The sequence below is a fragment of the Fulmarus glacialis genome, unplaced genomic scaffold (genome assembly GCF_000690835.1).
Source record: "Fulmarus glacialis isolate BGI_N327 unplaced genomic scaffold, ASM69083v1 scaffold5532, whole genome shotgun sequence".
NCBI classification, from domain to species: domain Eukaryota; kingdom Metazoa; phylum Chordata; class Aves; order Procellariiformes; family Procellariidae; genus Fulmarus; species Fulmarus glacialis.
The window spans coordinates 61,109-82,657 of NW_009201289.1; the positions used below are offsets into that span (position 1 = coordinate 61,109).

The window sequence follows — 21,549 nt, forward strand, 5'->3', positions numbered from 1 at the left end:
AAAATCCCTCAATATGGTGATGAAAGAGCAGGAAAAATCTGAGTTTCCTGCTTGAATCAACAGGAATTGAGACCTCGGCCCCGACCACATTTCAGCACAGGGGGGGAAAGTTTTAAAGATGGTGTGAGTTCCTGTGCAAGAGCCTTGGCCCGGTCCGTTGCATAGGCACTGTTGGAGATGTTCCCGCGTCTTATTCCGTCACCTGTAATCCTGCTGAGTGTCAAGGTACTGCAGCTTTGCTCGATCAGGTCCTCACGCAAGTTGCTTTAGCTCCAAAGGCCAAAGCCCATTTTTAATCATGTGACAAATGTATCTACCATTAAGCTTTTAATCAAAAGATGAGGATTTGAGGATACGTAGATCTTTCTTCCATGATGATTAGGATGCGGTAATTGCAGCTAATTCTAGCTGTAAAAATTACTTGGAACTGAATAGTAGTTTATTGTTGCGTGTAGGAAATTCAGGTGATTCTCTTCCTGTTAACTGATGTGAAATTCAGCATATGATAAGCTGTAAGGAAACACAAGTAAGCTAAATGTAGTGATCTACCTCGGGCTGCATCAACCAGCCAGAGCTCCCATTTCTTTCTTGGTGCTGTAGCTCAGCGTATGCTGCCCACACGCCTTCGAGCGTCCTTATGCAATGCCATAAGAAGAGGGTATTAAGGCATGCTCAGAGGTCAGAGCCTCTGGGCAGCTTAGTTTTTAAGCCCTTTCAGTGTCGTACACCTCGCACGGATGATCTTGCAGAGGGATTTGCGGGGTTCAGAAGTTCTCTGGCCACAGATGGAAAGGACGTGCCTTTCGCATGGAAGTGCTCTGCCATCCCTTTTTTTAACAGCTTGCAAGACATTTGCAAAGGCAGGCAGCACTTTTTCTTCCTCTCCCTGTTTTGCTGAATCTGGTTTTTAATTTACTTTGAATTTATCATTACTCATAAATCTGGAGGTATCTTTGCACAACCTGCTGGAAAGCTGCTGGGTTTGCTTGTCTCAGCTTTCCTCAGCCCCGCAGCACGGCTTTGCAAAGCTGCGAAGGGGTATGATGGTAGGCAGGTCGGTAACTGAGATGGCACAGGGGGATGTCCACAGATCCTACACAGGATCCATGCCGAGCACCCGGCTGCCCTTGCCATGCCGCCGGCATGTGCTGGGTGATTCCTCAGTGCTCTGGAGATGAGCAGCGGGCACCCATGGGTGCTGCTGCTGGCAGCAAGGAGGGCGTGAGAAACCTCTGCACGTGCCACCAGTGCTCCTCTGAAATACATTGGAAATCTGCTCAGCTTGTGGGATAAGCAGCTATCAAGAAGGCGGCGTTTAGACTGGAGTTAATTCGAGGGTGAATCTCTTGACCTCGCCTGGTGAAGCAGGCACGGTCCCAGCATCTGCCGGCGGATGTGATGGGCGAGAGCCTGCGCAGCCCAGGTGGCTGGTGGAGCACGGAGATTTATTGCAGTGTTATAAGATTCAGCGCTCGGGTGAGGAAGGGCGGCTGTACATCCCAGGGAATATTTTCACTGACAAGTCAAGCACAACCCTAAAGCTCGTGAACCGTGAAATAAGATTTCTCTTGGAGAGGGAAGCGTCAGCCCTTACTGAATTATCCAAGTCCTTTCTCCTGTTTTAAATCATCCCCCAGGACCCCCTGGCTGCTCTTTCATGGCAGCAGTGGTTCATTAGATAACCCAGGAGCTTGCCGGGATAACGGGAGCAGGCACCCATCCGCAGCGAACGACCAACAATGTGCAGCCATTGGAAGTGACTGAGTTCCTGCAGCAGGGCCGATTTTACCTACACAGGAGCAAAATGCTGTGGGCTTTTCTCCAGGAGAGGGGATTTGTCACCTTTTGGGATGCTGGAGCCCAGGGGCTGTGTGAGGAACTGGGGCCAACAGGAGGGGAAAAGAAAAGTTTGGTGAAGTAGTGGGCGCAGATTGTAATTCCTTGAATTAAGGGGAATTTTACATTGTGCTAGAAATATTCTGCATGACTCTGAGTCTGAAAGACTGATTTGGGGAGGTCTGACTGGCCAGAGGAGAGGTAGCCTTGAGCATCCTTGTCGTGCAGGGGCACCGGGAGAGCGGTCCTCCTGGGATGCGTGGGGATAGTGCAGTGTGGCAGTGTGGAGAGCTGGTGGAGAGGATGTGTCCTGCCAGTTCCCTCCAGCTCTTCCAAAATCCTCTCTTGAACCACACAAGTGACAGTTGCTGAATCCACAGTCGGGCTGTGCTGATGCTGATGCTGATGCTACTGGTTTTGTGGACATGGGGAGGTGCGTAACATGGGGAAGCTGTCTTTGCTTCCTCTTCCTCGCTCCCATTTCAGATCCCAAGGCAGCCGGCGGTCCTTGGGTTGCAGTTTGCTGCACAGAGGATTAGCGTGTTGCCCAGGGCATTAATGACTCATGCTACTGAGGCAGCTTAGAATTGTTTGCATTCCCAATTGAAAAGGGAGGTCAGCATCCCACCTGCAGTCGAGGGAGGGAGTGTTCAGATCCTCCTCTGCTTTCTGCTTCAGAGACGTGGGCAGAGGTCGGGGCCTTGAGCGCCGGGCTGCCTCCCTCGCTCTGCCCTTTGCCGCTCGTAGAGAAGAATATTTACTGTTAGTGGGAAAAGGATGCTACAGATCAATCCATGACGGTAGCACAGAGCGTGTCTCAGGAAGCCGTGTGCGGTTCATGGTGCCGCTCTGTCCTGACTCACATCACTTTATCTCCTAGAGCAGTGGTTTTCCGATAAGAAACCGAGGGCTTCCATGCAGTGAGTCACTTTGGGGGCCACGTGCTTCTTTCAGCTGGAACACAACACGGTGCCAGATACCATGAGTTGTGAGTACGTCTGGACTGATAGATTAATTATTAATTGATGGGGGTTTATGAATTTTTCAGTATTTTCTCTCATTGTGCATCACAAAGCAAAACCAGCTTTTATGAAACAAAGATCTCTCCTAAAGCCCTACATCAAAGCTGCAAAATTGTCACCCTTATTGTGATCTTGTTCAGCCTTCACATGCAGCATGTTTGCTTTGAAATACTTAATCAACGATTTGCTGACTACAGAGCTCCCAGCATGTCAAAGGATGAGTGTCTTGAAACTTTCTCTTTGAGGATTTTGGCACCTATAACCATACATGACACAGGTATTTGGCTGCATTAATTATTTTGGGAAGACTTAAGCCAGGCTTAAGAAGGACATGAGTGGGTCATGGCTTTTGTCCTTGTCCTCCACCCAGGGAAAATAATTCACAAAGTGGGATTTTCAGACCCCCCAGCTGCATGGTGGTGTGCTGGACTCAGGGATGGAGAAAATTAATGTTGGAGACCGCTGACAGTGCCCCCAGCCAAGGCAGTCCCTGCTCGGTAGCAGCCCGTCTGCGCCTGCCTTCAGCTGTGCAGGAGGGATCGCCCGTCCCCGGGTGCCGACGCTGCCGCAGTGGAAAACCGGCACCGGCGGTGGCTGTGGATTTTGTGGAGACCTGGACTAAATGCTTTCATTTCCAGAAGGTGAAAAGCTGGGTTTGTTTCCATTCCCGATGCAGCGCCAAGCAGGTTGCTGCAGCTCAGCATTCACATTGCCAGAGCATTTAAAATGTGGTTTTCCAGAACCCTGTTGTAAATGGCTCGTCCTCTGCAGGAGCGCACGGCTGGATTCACCACCACGTTGTAACCTTTCTCAAAGGGAGGGGAGATACTTTCAGATCGGCACCAGTTATGCTTCAGGAATGGGGATGTTGTGACACTTGCTGCCCTTGCTGGGAGGCAGGCATCAGCATTAGCAGTGACTGGCAGGGAGGGATTAAACTGTTAAGTGGTCCCAGTGGTTTCTGGCTGGGGCTGATGGCAATTATGCCGACAATACCTGTCATGTTCACGGCGTAAATGCCAGGCTGATCGTTGAAGGTTGTATCTGTATGTCGCATCCTGTCATAAATCCTCGTAGCTTACAACAACGTTATTTCATTAGAAACCCTCGTAGCTTACAACAACGTTATTTCATTAGAAACCCTCGTAGCTTACAACAACGTTATTTCCAGCAGCGCCGAGCTCAGGGCGTGGGTATAAATCCCATGTCGTATTTAACTTGCCCATGTCTGTTGGGAGCGTGCCCCATCAATACGCGTTTGGTGGCATGGCCGGATTCGTTCTTCTCTTACTGACTGGCTGAGTGCTGTGTATGGCACGTCACTTGTGCCGCTGGCATTGTCCCCAGGCTGGGCGGGTTAGCCCCGGCTGCAGCCCTCTCGCTGTGGCCGACGGCACAAGGGCCGTACCCTGCTCGGTCCCAGGGCAGGCGGGTTGGTTTGAGGTGTTCAACTGTGCAAAACGGCTTTGGGCATCATGAAGAAGGGAAGGGGAGGGCAGCCTGCACCGCCCCGGCATCGCGTTTGGAGCCAGGGCTGTGATTGTCATGGTTTGGCTTCAAGCTGTGATAAACTGAAGCTGGGGCTTTAAATATATAACGCATTAATTCCAAAACCATGGGAATTTAAAGTGTTTCTTAACACCGTTAATGTCCTTGAAATGCCTCCGGCGTTTTCTGGGGTGAGTGGAGATGAGCCTGGGCTCCTGGCTTTAAAAACTACAAGGCTTAGGTTGGGCAACGCGTGGGAGGTCTCTGACACACCGAGCAAATGGCTTAGGCATGGATTTGGTAGGTGCCTATGCGTCTTACTGCAAATCTTATGACTTAATTAGGTTGGTTGGTTTGCCTCTGCCTTTCAAAGGTGTAGTAAGACTATCTTCCATCCCTCTGGGATAACATGAGGAAAAGTCTTGCAGTGAATTTGTTTCAGGGTCGTGGAAGCAAAGGGTTCCTTCTGCAGACCAGTGGCTGGTTCTTACTGGCGATTAATACTGTCAAAATCCCATGATGAACATTTTTAACCTCTTCTTTCATTTACTAGTGCCCATTAAAAATTATCCCTTATTAGCAGCTTATATGTAAAAAACCTGCCTTTTGCAAGATCTCTTTCTTGCAGTTGAGCGGTCACCAGAGATAAAGTAGGCACGTGCTGGCTGCAGTGCTGGTAAATTTTGGGTTCCACTCAGAATCTGATCTACATAATTTTATTTTATTTTTATTGTTTTACTTTAGCAACTGTTACACCAATGTAGATAACCTCTGCAGGGCAAGCAGAGAGAACTAATGTCGTATGCGGGCAGACGTATGAAAACATCTAATTTGCCAGCAGGCAGTTGGGTAATGATCAGTTGAGAATTGCAAATTATGTACGTCATATATTTGTGGTATGCTGCTGAAGAAAAGCCCAGTGCATGTGACAAATCATATATATACTGAAATTTATAATACTTTTCATATTTAATTGACTGGGGCAACCTTATGATTTATATCTTTGCTTTATTCATAGTACGCCCGTAACATAGTCATAATGCAGAACGAAACTAATTCAATTTCTCCTTGACTTTGTAAATCATTTATATATTTGGCTGTCAAGTATTTGAATATACTTGGGCATACATACGGCAGAAAATAAATAGCTGATTCTCTAGTTAAGAAATTGAGTTTTAATGATATTAGGGTCTGTGTTGCCTTAGTTGGATGTTTGGTCTTGTTTAGATAGCATGCCTTACCTTTGCCCCTTGCCTTATTTCACAAGCAAAGTATGTTTTATGGGCACCAGCATTACTCTCTTAATGGCCCTATATAGTGTTATGACTGTGTAAAAGGTACTGGCCTTGCTTTGATGGCAGCGGGAGCCCTTCCCAGGCTCAGGAGCAGTAAGTGGCTGAGCTGTTGGGCTGCTACTCTTAGTCACAAGAGCTCTGCTTGAATGTGCCGGGAGGACACGCAGGGGCTGCCTCATTAGTAGAGGCTCTGTAGATGACAAGAAGAAAATGTTATGTTGGCTACAACAGACTGTGATTGCTTTCCCAAAGATCAGTTTTTGCCATGGAGCTATCATGCAGAGTCATTGAAAATGCAGCCTGGAAAGATTTTTTTTGTTTCCTTTAAATACCAGGTTACCTGGCTTGGCATTGCTAATTAAATCTTGGGAAGCACAGCCCTGAAAAGCAATACCTTACCCACTCGACCACAGCCAAGGAGGCTTCCTAGGGTGCTTGTTGCCTCCTAAGAAAAATAATTTTCTGCAGTCAGATCTTTCCTTCACATGTTTTTTGACACCTGTAGCGTCACTGGAAAACATCTGCAAAATCAAGATAGTGCAGAAAGTGTGAGGCAGTTTGCTGGCTCATTATCATACCGCAAAAGCAGCTCTCCTCCACAGCAGCATCCTTGATTTCTAAATTTAGCGTGTGAGTTATTTTGGGTAGTGTGTGATTAACCTCAATTACTGTAGCTCGGATGGAATTCAAATAATGCCCCCTCTTTCAGAGTTGCAAAGAAATGGAAATCTGGGACTGTACGTTTCCTACCCTTAATGAACCAGCTCTGAGAGATGCTTGCACATCGGTGGAGGTCAGTTGTGTTATGCGTTTGTTCATGGAGAAATTACTGGGGGAAGCTGATCCCGAAAGGTGCTGGTGGTCCATGGCTCTGTAGTGGTTTTGGGATCAGGAATGTAGAGATGAAGGCAGCAGGTTATGTGGTGCAGCTGTGAATGAAACCTGGGTGGCCACAGCAGAGATCACTGAAGCTTCAGCGGATTTGGATCACAGTCAGGACACTTTGTAGTTTTCCTGCTCGAATTAAATCAGTAACGGAAGCTTTCAAAAACTAATTAAAAATATACTTTCCCTCAATCTCAGCCGTAATGAATGTCATCTCTCCAGAAAATCATCGGTGGTGAAGCAATATGCCAATAGATGCCTGCACGCACGCAGACCTACTCGAGCCTGTGTGACAGAGGGGAGGTGCAGGACGCTGAGAAGGTGCCGTGGAAAGCGGCGGGTCTGGGGGAAGGCGGCATATTTCAGCCCATCCAGGGAGCGCTAACGGACGAGCTTGTCGTTTGTCAGGCTGAGAATCGAAACTTTTGTCATCACTGTAGCTGTTACTTTCCAGACTGCACTGCACCAGCCAAACCTTTCTTCTGTCAAGCAGTTTGTCTCCAAAGGAGGATAAAACCCAGGGAGGTGGTTAGTGCAACCCCAAGCCAGCAAATAAAGTTCATTTATGTGTAGCAGTCGGCGGGAGAGCTGACGTACGGCAGCTTGCTGGTAGCCAGAAGGGGCTGATGCTTTGCAAACGAAGGCGGCATTTGAATGGAGAAGCCAGCCCTTCTGCCTGAAGTCAGGTTTGCATGAGGAGGTGAACCAAAACTGGGAGGTTTTGCGCCAGGCTGAGCTTGGTTTGGAGCCTTGTGGGTGGAGCGGTGCCGTGACCACCCCACTGCTCCACGTTTCTAGCCTTGTGGCATGGCCAAAATGACCCTGAAGGAGTCTAAAGAGTGCTTAGAGCCTGGAAAGCATCTATAAAATTGCAACCTCATTACAGCAGCTATCGACTTCTTCAGGGGCCAGTTTGATTTTGTGCTTTTTGTGGTTTTGTAATTTATGTCTGTGTATTCGCACTAAAAATAACAGATCTGCCCCAAGTCCTACCAATGGGAAACTGCTCGCGGCAGTCACCATGCTTCTTCCACGTGTGCTGTAATTGCTTGCTTAACTGGCAGAAACAACATTTTACCCTCAGAAGACATTTCAGGGCCAGGCAGACGCTGAACACTGAACCACAGGGCTGTGGGCAGTGTGTTGCAAAAAAAAAAAAAAAAAAAAAAATCTCTGCTGAAGGCAGCAGGAAAACCGATTGCCCGAATTGAGTGGTAGCACAAGGATGCAGCAATATGGGGGAAAAGGGAAAGAAAATAAGCAAGTGCTATTGTTGTGCATTTCTGCTGAGCTGCCTTCTGTCTTTTTCTGGGTGGCAAGCAGGGGGCAGGGGGTGTTTGGCTTGGTGCTGTGTGTCCTGCCCTAGCACAGGGGGACTTCCCAAGCACCAGCAAAGCGATAGCCTCTGGAGGGCACCCTGCTTTTCAGGGGTTCAGATAGTCACCAATGAGGCTTGCTGCCAGACTGACTCACAGGGCAAAGTGAGTGTAAGATCTCGGGGTGAGGATGCTCAGCCCCAGGAAGCAGCTGGGCATCAAAACAGGGTCTGCACAGTCCCCTGGTTGTGTCTGTCTTGGGACCTGGTAAACATTGTGTCCTTTGTTGGGGGCTCTGTCCCAAAGCAGGGCCCGTCACCACTCTCTCTGTGCTATACTTAATTGATAACGTAATACAAATGGTCGGTCTGAAGAACTTGTAAAGGTGCTGCATTGGTTAATTTTTTACCTTGATTTGCTTTTTGCTTTTATACAGCTGGACAACCCAGATGAGCAAGCAGCACAGATCAGACGCGAGTTAGATGGACGTCTTCAAATGGCAGAGCAAATTGCCAAGGTAAAAAAAAAAAAAAAAAAGGTCTTCTGTATTAACAAGCTCTTCATATAGAAGCACATAAGTAGTTTGATGCAGCCCCCAGGTCCTGTCCTTCCCTCACAGGTTTCTTCTCCCAGTAATCACCAGTTAAAAATGTGCAGATTTTTAACGACATACAAAGCAACAAGTACAGATGAAGCTGTTGTGATGTGCATTTATTGGAATGTCCTGATAAGCTGAGACAGTTTAGGTCCCTGCAAAATCCCTTACGAATCCTCAGCAATGGGGAAGAAATTGTCTTGAAGTGCTCCAGCTAGATCTGCAAGTGCACATGTAAGCCCTCTTTGTCATGGGGCTTACACTTATATGCTGGGCAATAAGGTGGGTGATGGCATGTAAAAAGGAGCCAGAAATTGCCCTAAAGGGGTTTGTGCCATTCTCTGGGCTGCTGGGAGCCACAGCTCCTTGCCTGAAGGTAGATGCTGCCTCAGTAAAGGTACTTCAGATGTGCTGTCCCAAACATGTTCACACTTTGCACAAGAGCAGTCAGGCTAGTGTTGCACCGTGCGGACATCACTGCCGTCTGGAGCAGCAGACGTGGGACCTCAAAACAGTTTTTGTAACCAAGCACTTGGCTAAACTCCCCAGAGACCTTTCTGTAAGGTGGCATCTATGATTCTATGATCTCTTTAGGAGCAAATCACACCCTCACATGGTGCAGATTTACGTGGCCTCCGAAGGACCATAGATGGAGAGAAACCCTGGATCCTGTTGACATCAGTATGGCTGAGATTTTATCCTTGCCTCTAATCAGATGCTCTGAGTCACCGATAAAGCCCTAATGGGGCTGAAGTCATTGGGAATGATCTATCTGTCTGTTCTTGATAATCAAGAAACCATTACTACAAGGAAAAGAAAAAGGTCTAATCAGGGAGATGTAGCTCAGGCTAGGGGCCTGCCTTTCGGCAGCAGTCCTCCTGGCACTGAGCTGTGCCAAATGGTAGGCTTTTATGAGAAAGGTAATATCAGAGCTGTTTGCGACCACACTGAGATCCCTGGGTGTGAAAAGCAGAGCCCGTTCATTTGTGGCCAGGCGTTAGCAAGGATGCCAGCAGTGCCTGTGCAGTTACTCCTCACTAATGCTTCTGTTAAACAGCTACTGCTGTTGCGTCTTTGGGGAGGTGAGTTCTGGTTTTCCCCACTTCACTGATAAAAATAGTAAGGTGGCCAAGGACCACGTGGCCAAACGACAGCGGAGCAAAGCAGCAAACCGTCTGCAGCTCCTTTGTTCAGCGTTTGGCCCTTTGCCATTTTATTGTCAAGAAAACCTACAGTATTTTTCATTTGCAGCAAAACGTAAGCCCCTTCGTGGAGTGCTGGTGCTCCGGTTCTGAGATGGGTAGGCAGGCACTGGGTGCCAGAATGAGATTGCCTGGTTTCGTTGTTTCATTTTCTCTTAATGGCTTGTGGGACAACAATATGCATGGTTCAGTAGCAGCCAGCAGAGGCTGCAGCTTCATGAATTATTTTTTGCAAATGAGAATTTGCCATTTCCATTCCTTCCCCATCCTTTTCAGGATGCTGAAAACAAACCATGCCACTGCTGGCCCTGGAGAGACAGTCAGGGGAAAGTCCTCAAAGCAGCCTGACATTTCCCCATACAGAATTCAACCTTCAAAATACAGCTGTGCAGCTTGGGGGGCAGTTTAGAGTAAAAGTGACTTACCTGTGAGCCAGCTGGCAGGTATTGATATTTAATCTCCTTCACGTTACTGCTGCAGGCCTTCTCTCCAGAATGTCAGATCCCACCAGCACGTGCCTACGAGAAGCCTTGTTCTTTCAGACCCATGAATACCATCTTTTGGAGGCATCCAAATGACCTTTTGAATCCTTTTCTGTATCCTCCTTTCCCAGCAAGGCTACTTTCCCTCTAGCATAGGGCAGGTTCACAATTCAGCTCAATGAAAGGATAGCATTTCCAATTTTATCTCCAATTTGCACCTTTTAATGCAGATTTGCTGCACAGGGAGACTTACTGTGCTCGTGAAACCAGCCCTGAGGTGGCCGTCTTGGAGATTCCATGCTAAAGGCAAATTAGCACCTCATTAATAAATTAACAAATTCACGCTAGGACTTTTGTACTTCAGAGGCAACGAAGGCTGTGGAGTCTAACGGGACCTGGGATCACAGTGCTGCAGGACTGGTGGCTCTGCAAGCCCTCGTCTGACCTGTCGTGTGACCCCGAACAAGTCACCACGTATGCCAGCTTCCCTCAGTGACCTGCATCTGGATACCAGGGCACAGCTCTGCGTCTTTTTACCTCCTCGTGTGCCCGGGAGAGTGCTGCTCCGCACAGCGCCAGTGCAGCATTGGGCAGAGTCCCCCACTGAGCTACATAAAGCCTAGCCTTAGAGCCAGCCAGCTTGAGGATCACGCTCGAAATCAAGCAGATGTTTTAAAGCTGCATCTGGACAGGCTCTGCGTGTTGTACTTTTCCAGCATCGAAATGTGAACAGCATTACAGCTGAGAGCTTAGTGATGCCAAGGCAGAGGTATATTTTTTCTCTGCAGTAGCAAGTGCTCTGCTGTCCTGTGGTGCCTTTCCCCCCACCCAGTCACCTGGCATCAAGGGCAAGGAGGAGCACGTGTAGGGGCAACTAAATGAGATGTTGGGGTGACACCAGCGCAACATGTCCGTCTGGGGCTGGACCCACTCTGCTTCAGCCTGCTGGACTGGTCATTCCTTGCAGTCTTTCCACTCTACTTCTCTCCACATTTGTCCCCGCTTCTGGTCTTCCCCCTGCTCCAAGTATACATGGAGGTGACGAGCATCCCTTCTTGCTGTTGTCTGCATCCCTTGATTGTGTCTTCCTCCAGACTTCCCCCTACTCTATCTCCAGTCCGATGGGTAACTTGGGACCACACCTGCATCTCTGCATTTCCATCATCAGACCCAGTCCCAGTTAAATTGTTATGCATCACTTCAAACTACCTGGTTGTAGCCTTAGTATAAGAAGTTGCTGCTGGCACACAGTGAAATGTCTCAGTCCTTGCTGCACTTCTGAAGAGGTTTGTGGGGGCAGTGCCAAAATTGCAGTCCTTGGAGAGATGGATAGCAGCAGGGTGAAAAAGCAATAATGTTTGAACATCATTGCTTCAGCAGTAGTTCTCAAAATCTACAAAACAGTTGTGTTTTTTTTCCTAGGGGTGACTTATAACTTATACAATGCATAGACAATAAACTAGACTGATTAGGTAGTTTATCTTACGCCACGTCTAATTTACATGAGGGAATTGCTTCCCAAGATTGAGACTGGAAACAGAAGACTATATTTTAACTGCTTGGTGCGAGTGCTGCTGTGAGGTTGTAATGGGTAAGCTATCGAGGACTGATGCAAAAACTAGTGCAGTGGAGTACTTTTTCAGCAGCCTGATGACAGTCTTCTAGAAGAAACATGACCTTGTTTTCTTTTCTAGCATACATTTTACGAACTGCTTTTTACAATATTATGAATTGCCACTAAAGTACTTTGCAGATCAGCCTCAAGTTCCCTGGCTGCAGATGCTGCCTTGCTGTCGTACGCCTTGCACAGTCTCTCGTAACCCACTGAGAGACGTTCAAGTCCTGAGCAGATTCGGGGCATGGGCAGAGTTGTCAGAAGACGTAGGGCTCAGACTAGTGATCCTAACGGAGCTGGAGCATGGGCAGCAGTTCAAAGCTGAGAACACACTTTGGGGCACATCACATTTTGCTCTCATTGACAGCTTTGATTTTAAAGTTTAAGTGTCCTGTTTACAACAAGCAGCATTGGAGGGTCTCACAGTGAAAGTTTATCTTGCTGGAGGGACACACAGGCCTTGGCAAGTAGTGGAAAGGGTGTTTTACCCCTTCTTCCAGTTGGGACCACACATCCCTGCCCGCACATTGCTGATTTTCCCTCCTTGGGTTCCTTTCACACCTAGAAAACTAATGGAGCAACGGCTCAGAAGTGTTTTAAAAAGAGCTGGCACATTTGGGAGACTGGAAATGAGTCCCTAACTGTCAGCATCCTTTGAATCATTAGTAAATTGCTGTCAATCAGAAAGTTCAGCTGAGATCTGGCCTGGAGTGTTTGTAACTGTGAATACATGTATACGAAGAAGGCCATTTGCAGATAGAAAAATGAATGAAATGCAAGTACATGCAAGAAACAGTGAAGTTGGATAAGTACCAAGTAGTAATTCTATGGGAAGCTAACAGTAATGTTTCTACATTACACAGGGGGAAGCTGTAATTTGTCGTCTGGTTTGTGGGAGTTCCCTGCTTGCAAACCTCTCTGCAGATGCTCCTGGGGGATTCTCCCAGTGCAACAAGTGGTTGCTGATTGTCACCGCAATTCATTCTGTTGTTTTGTTTCCAAATCCAAGGAGCGCAAGTTTCCGAAGTTTGTGTCCAAAGAAATGGAAAACATGTACATTGAGGAGCTGAAGTCGTCTGTCAATCTCCTGATGGCAAACTTGGAGAGCATGCCTGTGTCTAAAGGAGGCTCCGAGTTCAAGCTACAGAAGCTGAAACGCAGTCACAACACCTCAATAATTGACATGGGAGAAGAAAACGAGAACCAGCTTTCCAAGTCAGATGTCGTGTTGTCGTTCTCCCTGGAGGTAAGCTCATGCACACGACAGTGTGCAGAGTTTGTGGGAATAAAAATCACAGCAGCTGACTTCTGCTCAGTTCAAGCTTAAGTTAGGCAGAGAGAGTTCAGTAGAAATCACTTTCTGATCTCCATGAGGAATAGCTCCTCCCTGAGTTACCAGAAGCTTTGCCTGTGGTCAAACACTGTGTCCTTTCTGGTGTCTCACCATCTTGTTGGAACAAACTTTGTGAGATAAACCGTCTGGCATTTCCTGAGCTCACAAATCTGCATCGTTAACTGACCTCTTCATGCAGCTTGTTACTGAGTGTACCCCAGTACCCCTGAGCCTGTATTGTCCCCGAAACCACTACAATAATGCAACACCATAAATGTCAGCATGTTTAGTTATTGCCAGTCAGGGGTGTCACTGTATTTCCCTGCAAGCCTTGCTTCCTCTTTGGAGAATTGTTAAAAATTGCTGGGGTTTGAATGCACCCAAGACCTCTTCATGCAGCTTGTTACTGAGTGTACCCCAGTACCCCTGAGCCTGTATTGTCCCCGAAACCACTACAATAATGCAACACCATAAATGTCAGCATGTTTAGTTATTGCCAGTCAGGGGTGTCACTGTATTTCCCTGCAAGCCTTGCTTCCTCTTTGGAGAATTGTTAAAAATTGCTGGGGTTTGAATGCACCCAACAGATTGGCTTGCAGTTTGTGTAGAAATACCGTGCTTTGCTGGCTTGCTCTTTGCTTTGTGTTGAGCGCTGACTTTCTGCTCAGCGCTCTGTCGAGCAGTTTGTCTGTACAGCCCAGGGAAAGGCAGGGTGCTGTAGGAACTCCGACACAGGCTGTCTCGGTCCTGGAAGCAGTGTTGCTGCAGTAGCTGTTTTCAGCAAACCTAATTGTTCTGTGCAAACATATTTGCAGTCTAGGCAAGACATTTACTCCAAGCAGTCATCAGCGCGCCCATACAGAATTGTTGTTGACTGTCAATGAGTGGGTTTATGTTACATTGTCAAAACAACTACCAGGATGCGGTCAAAAATGTAGGAAGCAGAAAAATCAGAAAATTCTATTTTTGTGTAGTTTCCTGTTTACTTCTCTTCCTAAGTGGTCTCTTGTTATATATATCATGCCAATCCAAAACTTAACGATGCTGGTTGTCCAGTCTCAGAGTTTAACTTATTAGATGTCTGACACCGTCTTTATAATATTCAGTTCAATCTTATTTAAAAATAGGGCTCTGAACGCAGAGACGGTGCCTTCAACAGCAGCATCAAGTAAAGCCTGACTTCTAAGAGTTCCAGTACAGAGGAGCAGGGAACTATCACAAAGCAGTAGACCTTTGTGTTGGAAAAGCCTGTGCAGCGTGGATAGCCGTGCATAAAGGGACTTGCCCTTAAAACGGGATGTCTCAAACGCTTTGCTCCAGCTGAACCCCATCCGGTGGGAAGCAGAAGCTCAGTGAAGCACTGACTTCAGGAGCTGACAGGTCTGTGCATGGCTCTGTGCACGAAACTCTTGCTGCAGGAGAGCTTTTGCTGAAAATGTGTGTTCATCAGAGGGTCTGCGGAGTTCTGTGTGCCAAGGAAGGGATCCTCAGTGCAAGGACAGATCAGAAGACCAGAGGAGAGGAATTTTAAACCCCTGTGTATATACTTCATAGGTAGCTGTAATACAACACAAACAGAAACTCCCACAGTATTTCTTGTAGAAATGTTTAAGGTATGTGGTTAACAGGATTAATCACCTTTAAAAAAACAAAAATGTAATTACCTGCAAGAAATTTAGATGGTGATTTCTTAATAAGAAAGATGGAGAAACACTTTTTACCAGGGCTTGTAGTGACAGGACAAGGGGCAACAGTTTTAAACTGAAAGAGGGTAGATTTAGATTGAGTGTAAGGAAGAAAATGTTTACGATGGACGTTATGGTGAGACACTGGAACAGGTTGCCCAGGGGAGTTGTGGATGCCCCATCCCTGGCATTGTTCAAGGTCAGGTTGGATGGGGCGTTGAGCAACCTGATCTAGTGAAAGATGTCCCTGCCCACAGCAGGGGGGTTGGAGTAGATGATCTTCAAAGGTCAAACCCAAACCATTCTATGATTAATCTTGAAAATAGGCTTTTGGCACAAGCTGAGCAGCTGTGTGCTTTTTTTCTGGATTTCACGTATTAAGGTACTTTTAGGTGGGGCAGTACCATGTCTGTGAGGCCCATCTCCTGAAGCTTGGTACAGCCCTGGGCACCCATGGGATTCAACTAGCCTATGTGCAGCCAGAGGGAGACCTCCCGGTCTCCATACAGACCTCGTTGCCTGCTGCGGTCCCTGCTCAGCCTGGGCAGTGCCACCGTCCCTGCCCACCTGCCACCATGAACATCCAGCAGCATGTGGAGGACCCCAGCACTGGCTGACCCCGTGGGTTTCAGCAGCCAGAGCGAGATCTGAAGGAGGCTGCTCCTCTTACACTCCTCTTTCTTTGCCCCGCAGGTTGTCATCATGGAGGTGCAGGGTCTGAAGTCACTGGCCCCCAACCGCATTGTGTACTGCACCATGGAAGTCGAAGGTGGGGAGAAACTGCAGACTGACCAGGCTGAAGCCTCAAAGCCAACGTAAGTCTTACTTTGCCTTTTGCTCTCTCCACCATGCTCTCCTCTGCCCCATCTCTGCGCTGCTGAGCCTCTGCGGATAGCTCTGGCTCCTGCATGGTGAGGACAGAGGGGACTCAGAGAAGCAGAGGCCTTCCACCTATGCAGAGTGTCGTCCTGCAACTAAGAATGGCACATAAGCCCTGATTGAGGGGAAAAAAAAGTGTTAATAACAGGCTTAGGTCTCTTGTAGCCATAGAGACATAAATTTGTGCCTATACGTAAGTACTTTGCTAAATAGGGATGGAGTTAAGCATGTGCTTAGATAAATACTTGTCTGAGTGTCCATCTGAACTGGTGCCATCAGGTGTAGGTGCATAAGCTCATCCTCTCTGTCAGGCTTTCAGTGGTCCTACGAGAAAGGGAAACAACTGGCAGGGACATGCTCCAGCAGCCACAGCCAGAGGTGGAAGAGAGGACCTGGGAAAGCTTCAAGTCACTTAGTTAAAGCTTTATCTGAGGCCACTCTGCCCTGGTCCAGTTCAAGGGCAGAGTCTTGTTCTGTCCTCTTTGACCTGGTCCCCAAATCCCCAGCCTTGGCCCCATACTTGGCTTTTTTGTCTTCCCCAGATGTTGTTTTAAGCCTGCTATTAGTGATTGATCTTTATTAATTTGGAAGGAGAAAATGATGAATGGCTTATTTCCTTTCTGATTTGTGGGATTAGTTGAAACACTGTCCGTATGGATTTGAGGCAGTTTTCCTCTGGTTCACTGAGGAGATTTCACACTTAAATTAAATTCTCGGTGCGCCTCCTCACAGTGGAGAATTGCCAAGGTGATATGAAGCCTCCTCCGGCGGTGGGGAGCAGTGCAGGAGGGGATGCTGTTGGGATATTCCCTTTCTGTTCCCATATCCCATTCCCTCCCAGTGACCGGTCCCCAGCGGCGTTTCACCAGGAGCTTCCCAAGCTTGTGGAAGCAAAGCCAAGAACACCCGGTGCGTTACATGTGAGTGCACAAGGACTGCAGGCAAACTGCAGTTCAAGGCCAGCTGATGCAGGCAGGAGGAGAGCCGAGCCGAAGGCAGGCTGCCTTCCCTGGGAGGTTGTCCTCCCGCCGAGATGCAGAAACTGCTGATGCCTTGCACCCTGCGCTGTACTGGAAGAGCAGGAATCTGCAGTAAGTGGTTTAAAAACAATATTCCCAATCAGTGAAAGTGCTGCAGCCTGGCTTACTTTTCAAAACACTTTGAAATCTGCTTCAGAGAAGGAAGTAGGAGAGCTGTGCTTGGAAGAAAATTTCCATAAGAAGCTGCAGTTGTCACTATTTTAGGTATTTGGGCTCTATTTAGAGGAAATTACTACTACCCATACTGAAAAGCACACTTCTGCTGGGTTACACGCGCTTGTTTAGCTTGGTCTGTTCATCCCACTTTTGCTCAAAAGGTCTGTCCTTCCTTACACAAGCCTTCTTGCTGTCAGCCATAGGACTGTTTATACAAGTGTTGTTTTGAAAATAAGGGCTGCAGGAGTGAGCTCTTTAATTGAGTGGGTCTTTTTATCATAATGAAATGTACAGTGTCTGGGCATGAAGCCATCAGCCCTCAGGAAAATGTAGCCAACGCTGAATGCTGCGGCGTGATACGAGTTATGCAAATCCATCACACTCATCCTCTCTCTGCACTGGCTTCCCATAGAGGTGCGAGTCAGGCTTGAAGTCTCCTGGTTTGCTCCATCACTTGGGTTGATAACTATGGAAAAGCCTTAGGAGGGGAGTAGGTTTGACAGTTGCGTTCCTTGGGGGTCCTGGGACTTTTTACTTCCAAAACCGAAGACCACCCAAGCTAAGGCTTCAGAACTACCTTCCACAGAAACCAGAGACCATCACAGAAAGCTTGTTCTTTTTCCTTCTTTGCATTAGAAGTGCTTCTTTCTCCTTGCTTCCCCTCCCAGACACAAAGGCCCAGGCAGGGAAAACAAAAGCCCTATGAAAGCAATTTACTGCATTACATTCTCCTCTTCAGAAGAGAAGGAGAGAATTAACGAGATGTGACATGTTTGTCGTGATGCTTGATACAAGACCTGAAGGCCCTCAGGTAGTCCGGTGATGAGGGCAGTGATAGAAACACCTCAGAGAAGTCTTTGGTGTGTTTTTGAGCTGTGCTGCCTTGCAGACAAAAGATCCGCGGTCAGCCAAAACAGCCTTCTGGATCGTCTCTTTAGATACCGACGTCACTCTCCCCGAGGTCACCGTGTTTGCTTGTGTATTTTTTATCATAAGCAAAACACTCATTGATAAAGGAACTAGATCAGCAAAAGCATGCTGGACTGCTCTCCAGGGGAGCTCGCTCGCTCCCCAGGCATCGCAGGTTTTGTGTGCTTTGGCAGGGGATGCTGCCTGGCCTGGGGGTGAGGAGCACACTGTGGGGAGTTTGAGCCTCAGCACTATGAAAGTGTAAATACTGAAGCAGGTTATCCCTGTACATCCCAAAACTTTTCTATCTCAGAGACTCAAAAAACAGAAATGCAGGTTAAGTACCTGTACTCAGAAGATGCGATGAATATAGTTCTGAAAACATGCAGTATTTTCTCAGATTAAACTGTAACTCTTCAAACTGCCTGAAATTCAGTTTTGCCATCATCTGGAGGCTCTACAGGCTACAAAAGACTAAATTTCTCATACACATCAGGGGAAAAAAAATTACATTTGAACAGTAAGATTACTGGAAGACTTCCCTTTTTTACGACAGCCCTGTGTCCTGGGGAGGTGGAAAGGAGAGTGTCATGGGTGTACACGACCTTGTAGGACATCTTTTTACCTAAGAATGACTCATGGAGTTCTTCACTGTATTCTCACGTGTCCTTGAAATGCCAGCCCTCAGCTAAAACACCCAGGCCACAGCTAAAACACCCAGGTGGCAATGGCTGCTCTTCAGCTCGATGCCAGGGGTGCTAAACTGGGCTTTGCACCCCTAATAGAAAAAGGCAGTTTCCCAGCCAGGAGAGGATTTCCAAAAGCACTGGTCTAGGTCTGTGAGAGATTCACCTTTTGTCTTCCCTGGTGCAAAACCAGCAGTTTTTGCGAATAAGATGTTTGAAAGCGTCGTAGTGATTTTGGAGCTTGACAGAGGCACGGTAGCAGCAAGGTTAGCAGCCACGTGTACCAAGCGATCAGATGAGTTGAGTGCGAGAAGTGTGGCTCTCAGGACAGCAGTAAATACTGGTCTTCTATTTCTTCTTAGGCTCCATGTTGGATTCCTGACGTTTTAAGCCCAATCCCTTCATGTGAGGATTATCTGCCTCAGCGCGGGTACAGAGGATGGCACAGTACTAGAGAAAGCCAGACCTGAAATAGCAAGGGTTATTTCAGATCAGGCTTGCAGTGTATTATTAGTAGCACTTTTAATAAGTTGTGTAAGAAAAAGCCTTTGTATTATGCCCTAACCCGCAGATTGCCTCTACGAAATATCCCAAATCCCAATGCGAGCAGGATTTTACTGCTTTTCATGCTGGAATTGTATTCTTGCAGATCTTTGAGGGTTTTAAACCACTCCTCTTCCCTGCACGTTGTCCTGATGTCTGCCCTCTGTAAAGCACGGAGAGTGATGTGGCTCTGCACGTCTTCAACACTGCCCTTCCAGGAGCTGCATTAGTAATGCTGCTGTTTGCACGGCCTGAGAACAAGATTGCCGAGGGATCGGGGAATAGCACAAAAGGTCCAGCCGCAACACCCCTGTCCTACAGCCTCTAAAAAGGCTACTGGATATATTTAAACAGTGACCTGTGCTTGTAGCACTGCTCATGGGCTGTACCAGTGATTCATCTTCTTATCACACTGCCTTTTTCTGACGTGAGCAGAACAAAAGAAAACAAAGAGATCCAAACAACAGCAAGATCCTACATGCCTTGTAAATAAATGCTGTATATTCACCTGGATGTATTTCAGCATGCAGATAAGTGTCATTCTCCCCTGGCTCACAGTAGTGAGAATCAGGAGCATTGAACTCAGCTGAACCATTTGGGATAAAAGCAGTAAATAACTGGTTGGGGGTGAATCTGGCCAACTTGTCTGGGCATTTTGGCATGCCCAAGAAGGGACAGAGGTACGGGCTGCTCCTCTGACTCTGGAAATGCCTTCGTTTGAAGGTTAAATATCCCCCCTTGCAGAGCAGCCTCTCCAGGACTAGTGCAAGGGTCGTGCAGTAGCTCAGAGTATGAGAAGTGAGGATGGAGCTTACTATTTTTGAAGGAGAAAAGATCACTCTTTATTGCCTGGGGTTTTTTTTTCCCTGCAGTTTTCTTAAGCGTGTGCTGGAGAGAGGGCACTCAATGGGTCTTATCTGATTCTGTGTCATTTCTTATGTTGTTTGTCGTGACCAAGAGCTCAGGTCTCATGCCCTCTCCAGAAATTCGCTTTTGATAAAGTAATGTCTTTGGTAAACTTTTAAACCTCTACATCTCCGTTCCCTTAGCCACCGCACTAGGAGGCAGGGGTGCCCTGTTTTATCTTCGTGCTTGCTCCTGATGCTGCTCCCTGATTTGCTTTCAGGGTGCTCTGACGGCTCAGCTGCTTATCTCTGCTACGACAGGCTGCCTTCCTTTGGATCCCTACACCAAACCCTCCAAGCTTATCGCTCAACTAGGGTCTCCGTTTCAAATTGGTGTGCCGCATCCAGCAGAGCTCTCTGCCTCGCTGCGAAGAGGGACAGGAACGCCACAGCATCCTTCCTCAGCGCCGTTCGGTGACCATGTCCTTCCGAGAGACGGGCACTGAGCAGCAAAGGGAGAAGCCCTGCGGGAGGGGTGGCTGGCAAGCAGGGATGCCCTCTCTCTCTTTGCAGAAGGGGAAAATCTGGTCTTTTCATTCAGGAATCCCCTGCCTCAGGCCCTGGAGTTTGAAGTGATGCTCAGTGGCTTTGTACAGAGTAGGAGCATGATAAAGGCATTTTGTTGCAGTCAGTGTTTTGCTGTCACGGTTAGTTGGGAGATGCTGTGAACACTTCCCCGTGGTAAAATGAGAAAGTTCCTTTTGAGATGTATAAATTACAAATAAATATTCCGTACGCTGTACGGAACAAATTTAACTCCACTAAACTAAAGGGGTTTATACTGATGCGAGTGAGAGCAGTGTTTAGCCCTTAATTCATGTTGTGTATCCTAAGCACAGCTGTTGGTGCCGTGCCTGGTAGGTCTCTTCCAGACATGTGTAGCTCTGCAGTCCAGGAGGCTGGCCACTGCTCTTAGCGGTGTTGTCCTGCTTGCTGTGACAGCCCTGTGGGCTCTGCAGACAGGCAGGAGAATCAGCCCCTTAGACTTCGCGGCATCAGCTGGGTGCTCTGAGCCCGTGCTACATTCAGAGCTGTTGCTGTGTTGCAGAGGTATCACACCATGGCAAAGCTCAGGCAGGTTTGCATGGCTACACAGTTTTAAGCATTCGTATTTAGGTTTGCATTCCTAGCTAAGCCCTCTGTAAGCAAAATTCATGATGCTGGGTAAAAAAGCAAAAGGAAATTTTAGGAGATAGCTGCTTTTTTTGCGGGTTTTTTTTTTTTTTTTCCTCCTCCCTCTTCTAGTTGGCTTCAGCATTAAATATAAGCTGTCTTAATTACCCAGACTGATTGGCTTGCCTTTCCAGTTGCATGATTTTGTTTCAGAACTGTGCAGATGTTTAGAGCTCTTTTTCCTTAGGAAACCTCCAGGAGCCTTACGAATGTGTCAAAGTAGGTGACTGAGCCCTGGGTAGAGCTAACATCAGACACCGTCACTTCTGAGATACAGCCCTCATCCCTGGGGTGAGGGTCTGAGCCCTGTTGGGGAAATGTCTTCCAGTAGGTATCTTTGGCTTTGCTCTCTGCAAGCGCAGTGCAGATGCTCTGAGCCCATGATGCTGCTGGGCTAAGAGGTGACAATGACAGGGACAGGAACTTCAGGGGAGTTGCTTTTAGCCCCTCTGTCTAGGGCTGAAGGGTACAAAGTGGTGTCCAAATCCCCTGCACAAGATTTCT

At 47.6% G+C, this 21,549-nt stretch overlaps 1 protein-coding gene across 1 annotated transcript in view; it reads left to right on the top strand.

Moving 5' to 3' along the window:
- Positions 1-21,549, top strand: part of LOC104073953 (calcium-dependent secretion activator 1-like) — a gene marked incomplete at its 3' end in the record, with an annotated part of 95,864 nt that overhangs the window by 45,363 nt on the left and 28,952 nt on the right. The window contains exons 4-6 of the mRNA XM_009573899.1: positions 8,279-8,359; positions 12,746-12,982; positions 15,448-15,569. Of these exons, the coding sequence (XP_009572194.1) occupies positions 8,279-8,359; positions 12,746-12,982; positions 15,448-15,569 (440 nt within the window). The remainder of the gene's footprint in view (positions 1-8,278; positions 8,360-12,745; positions 12,983-15,447; positions 15,570-21,549) is intronic.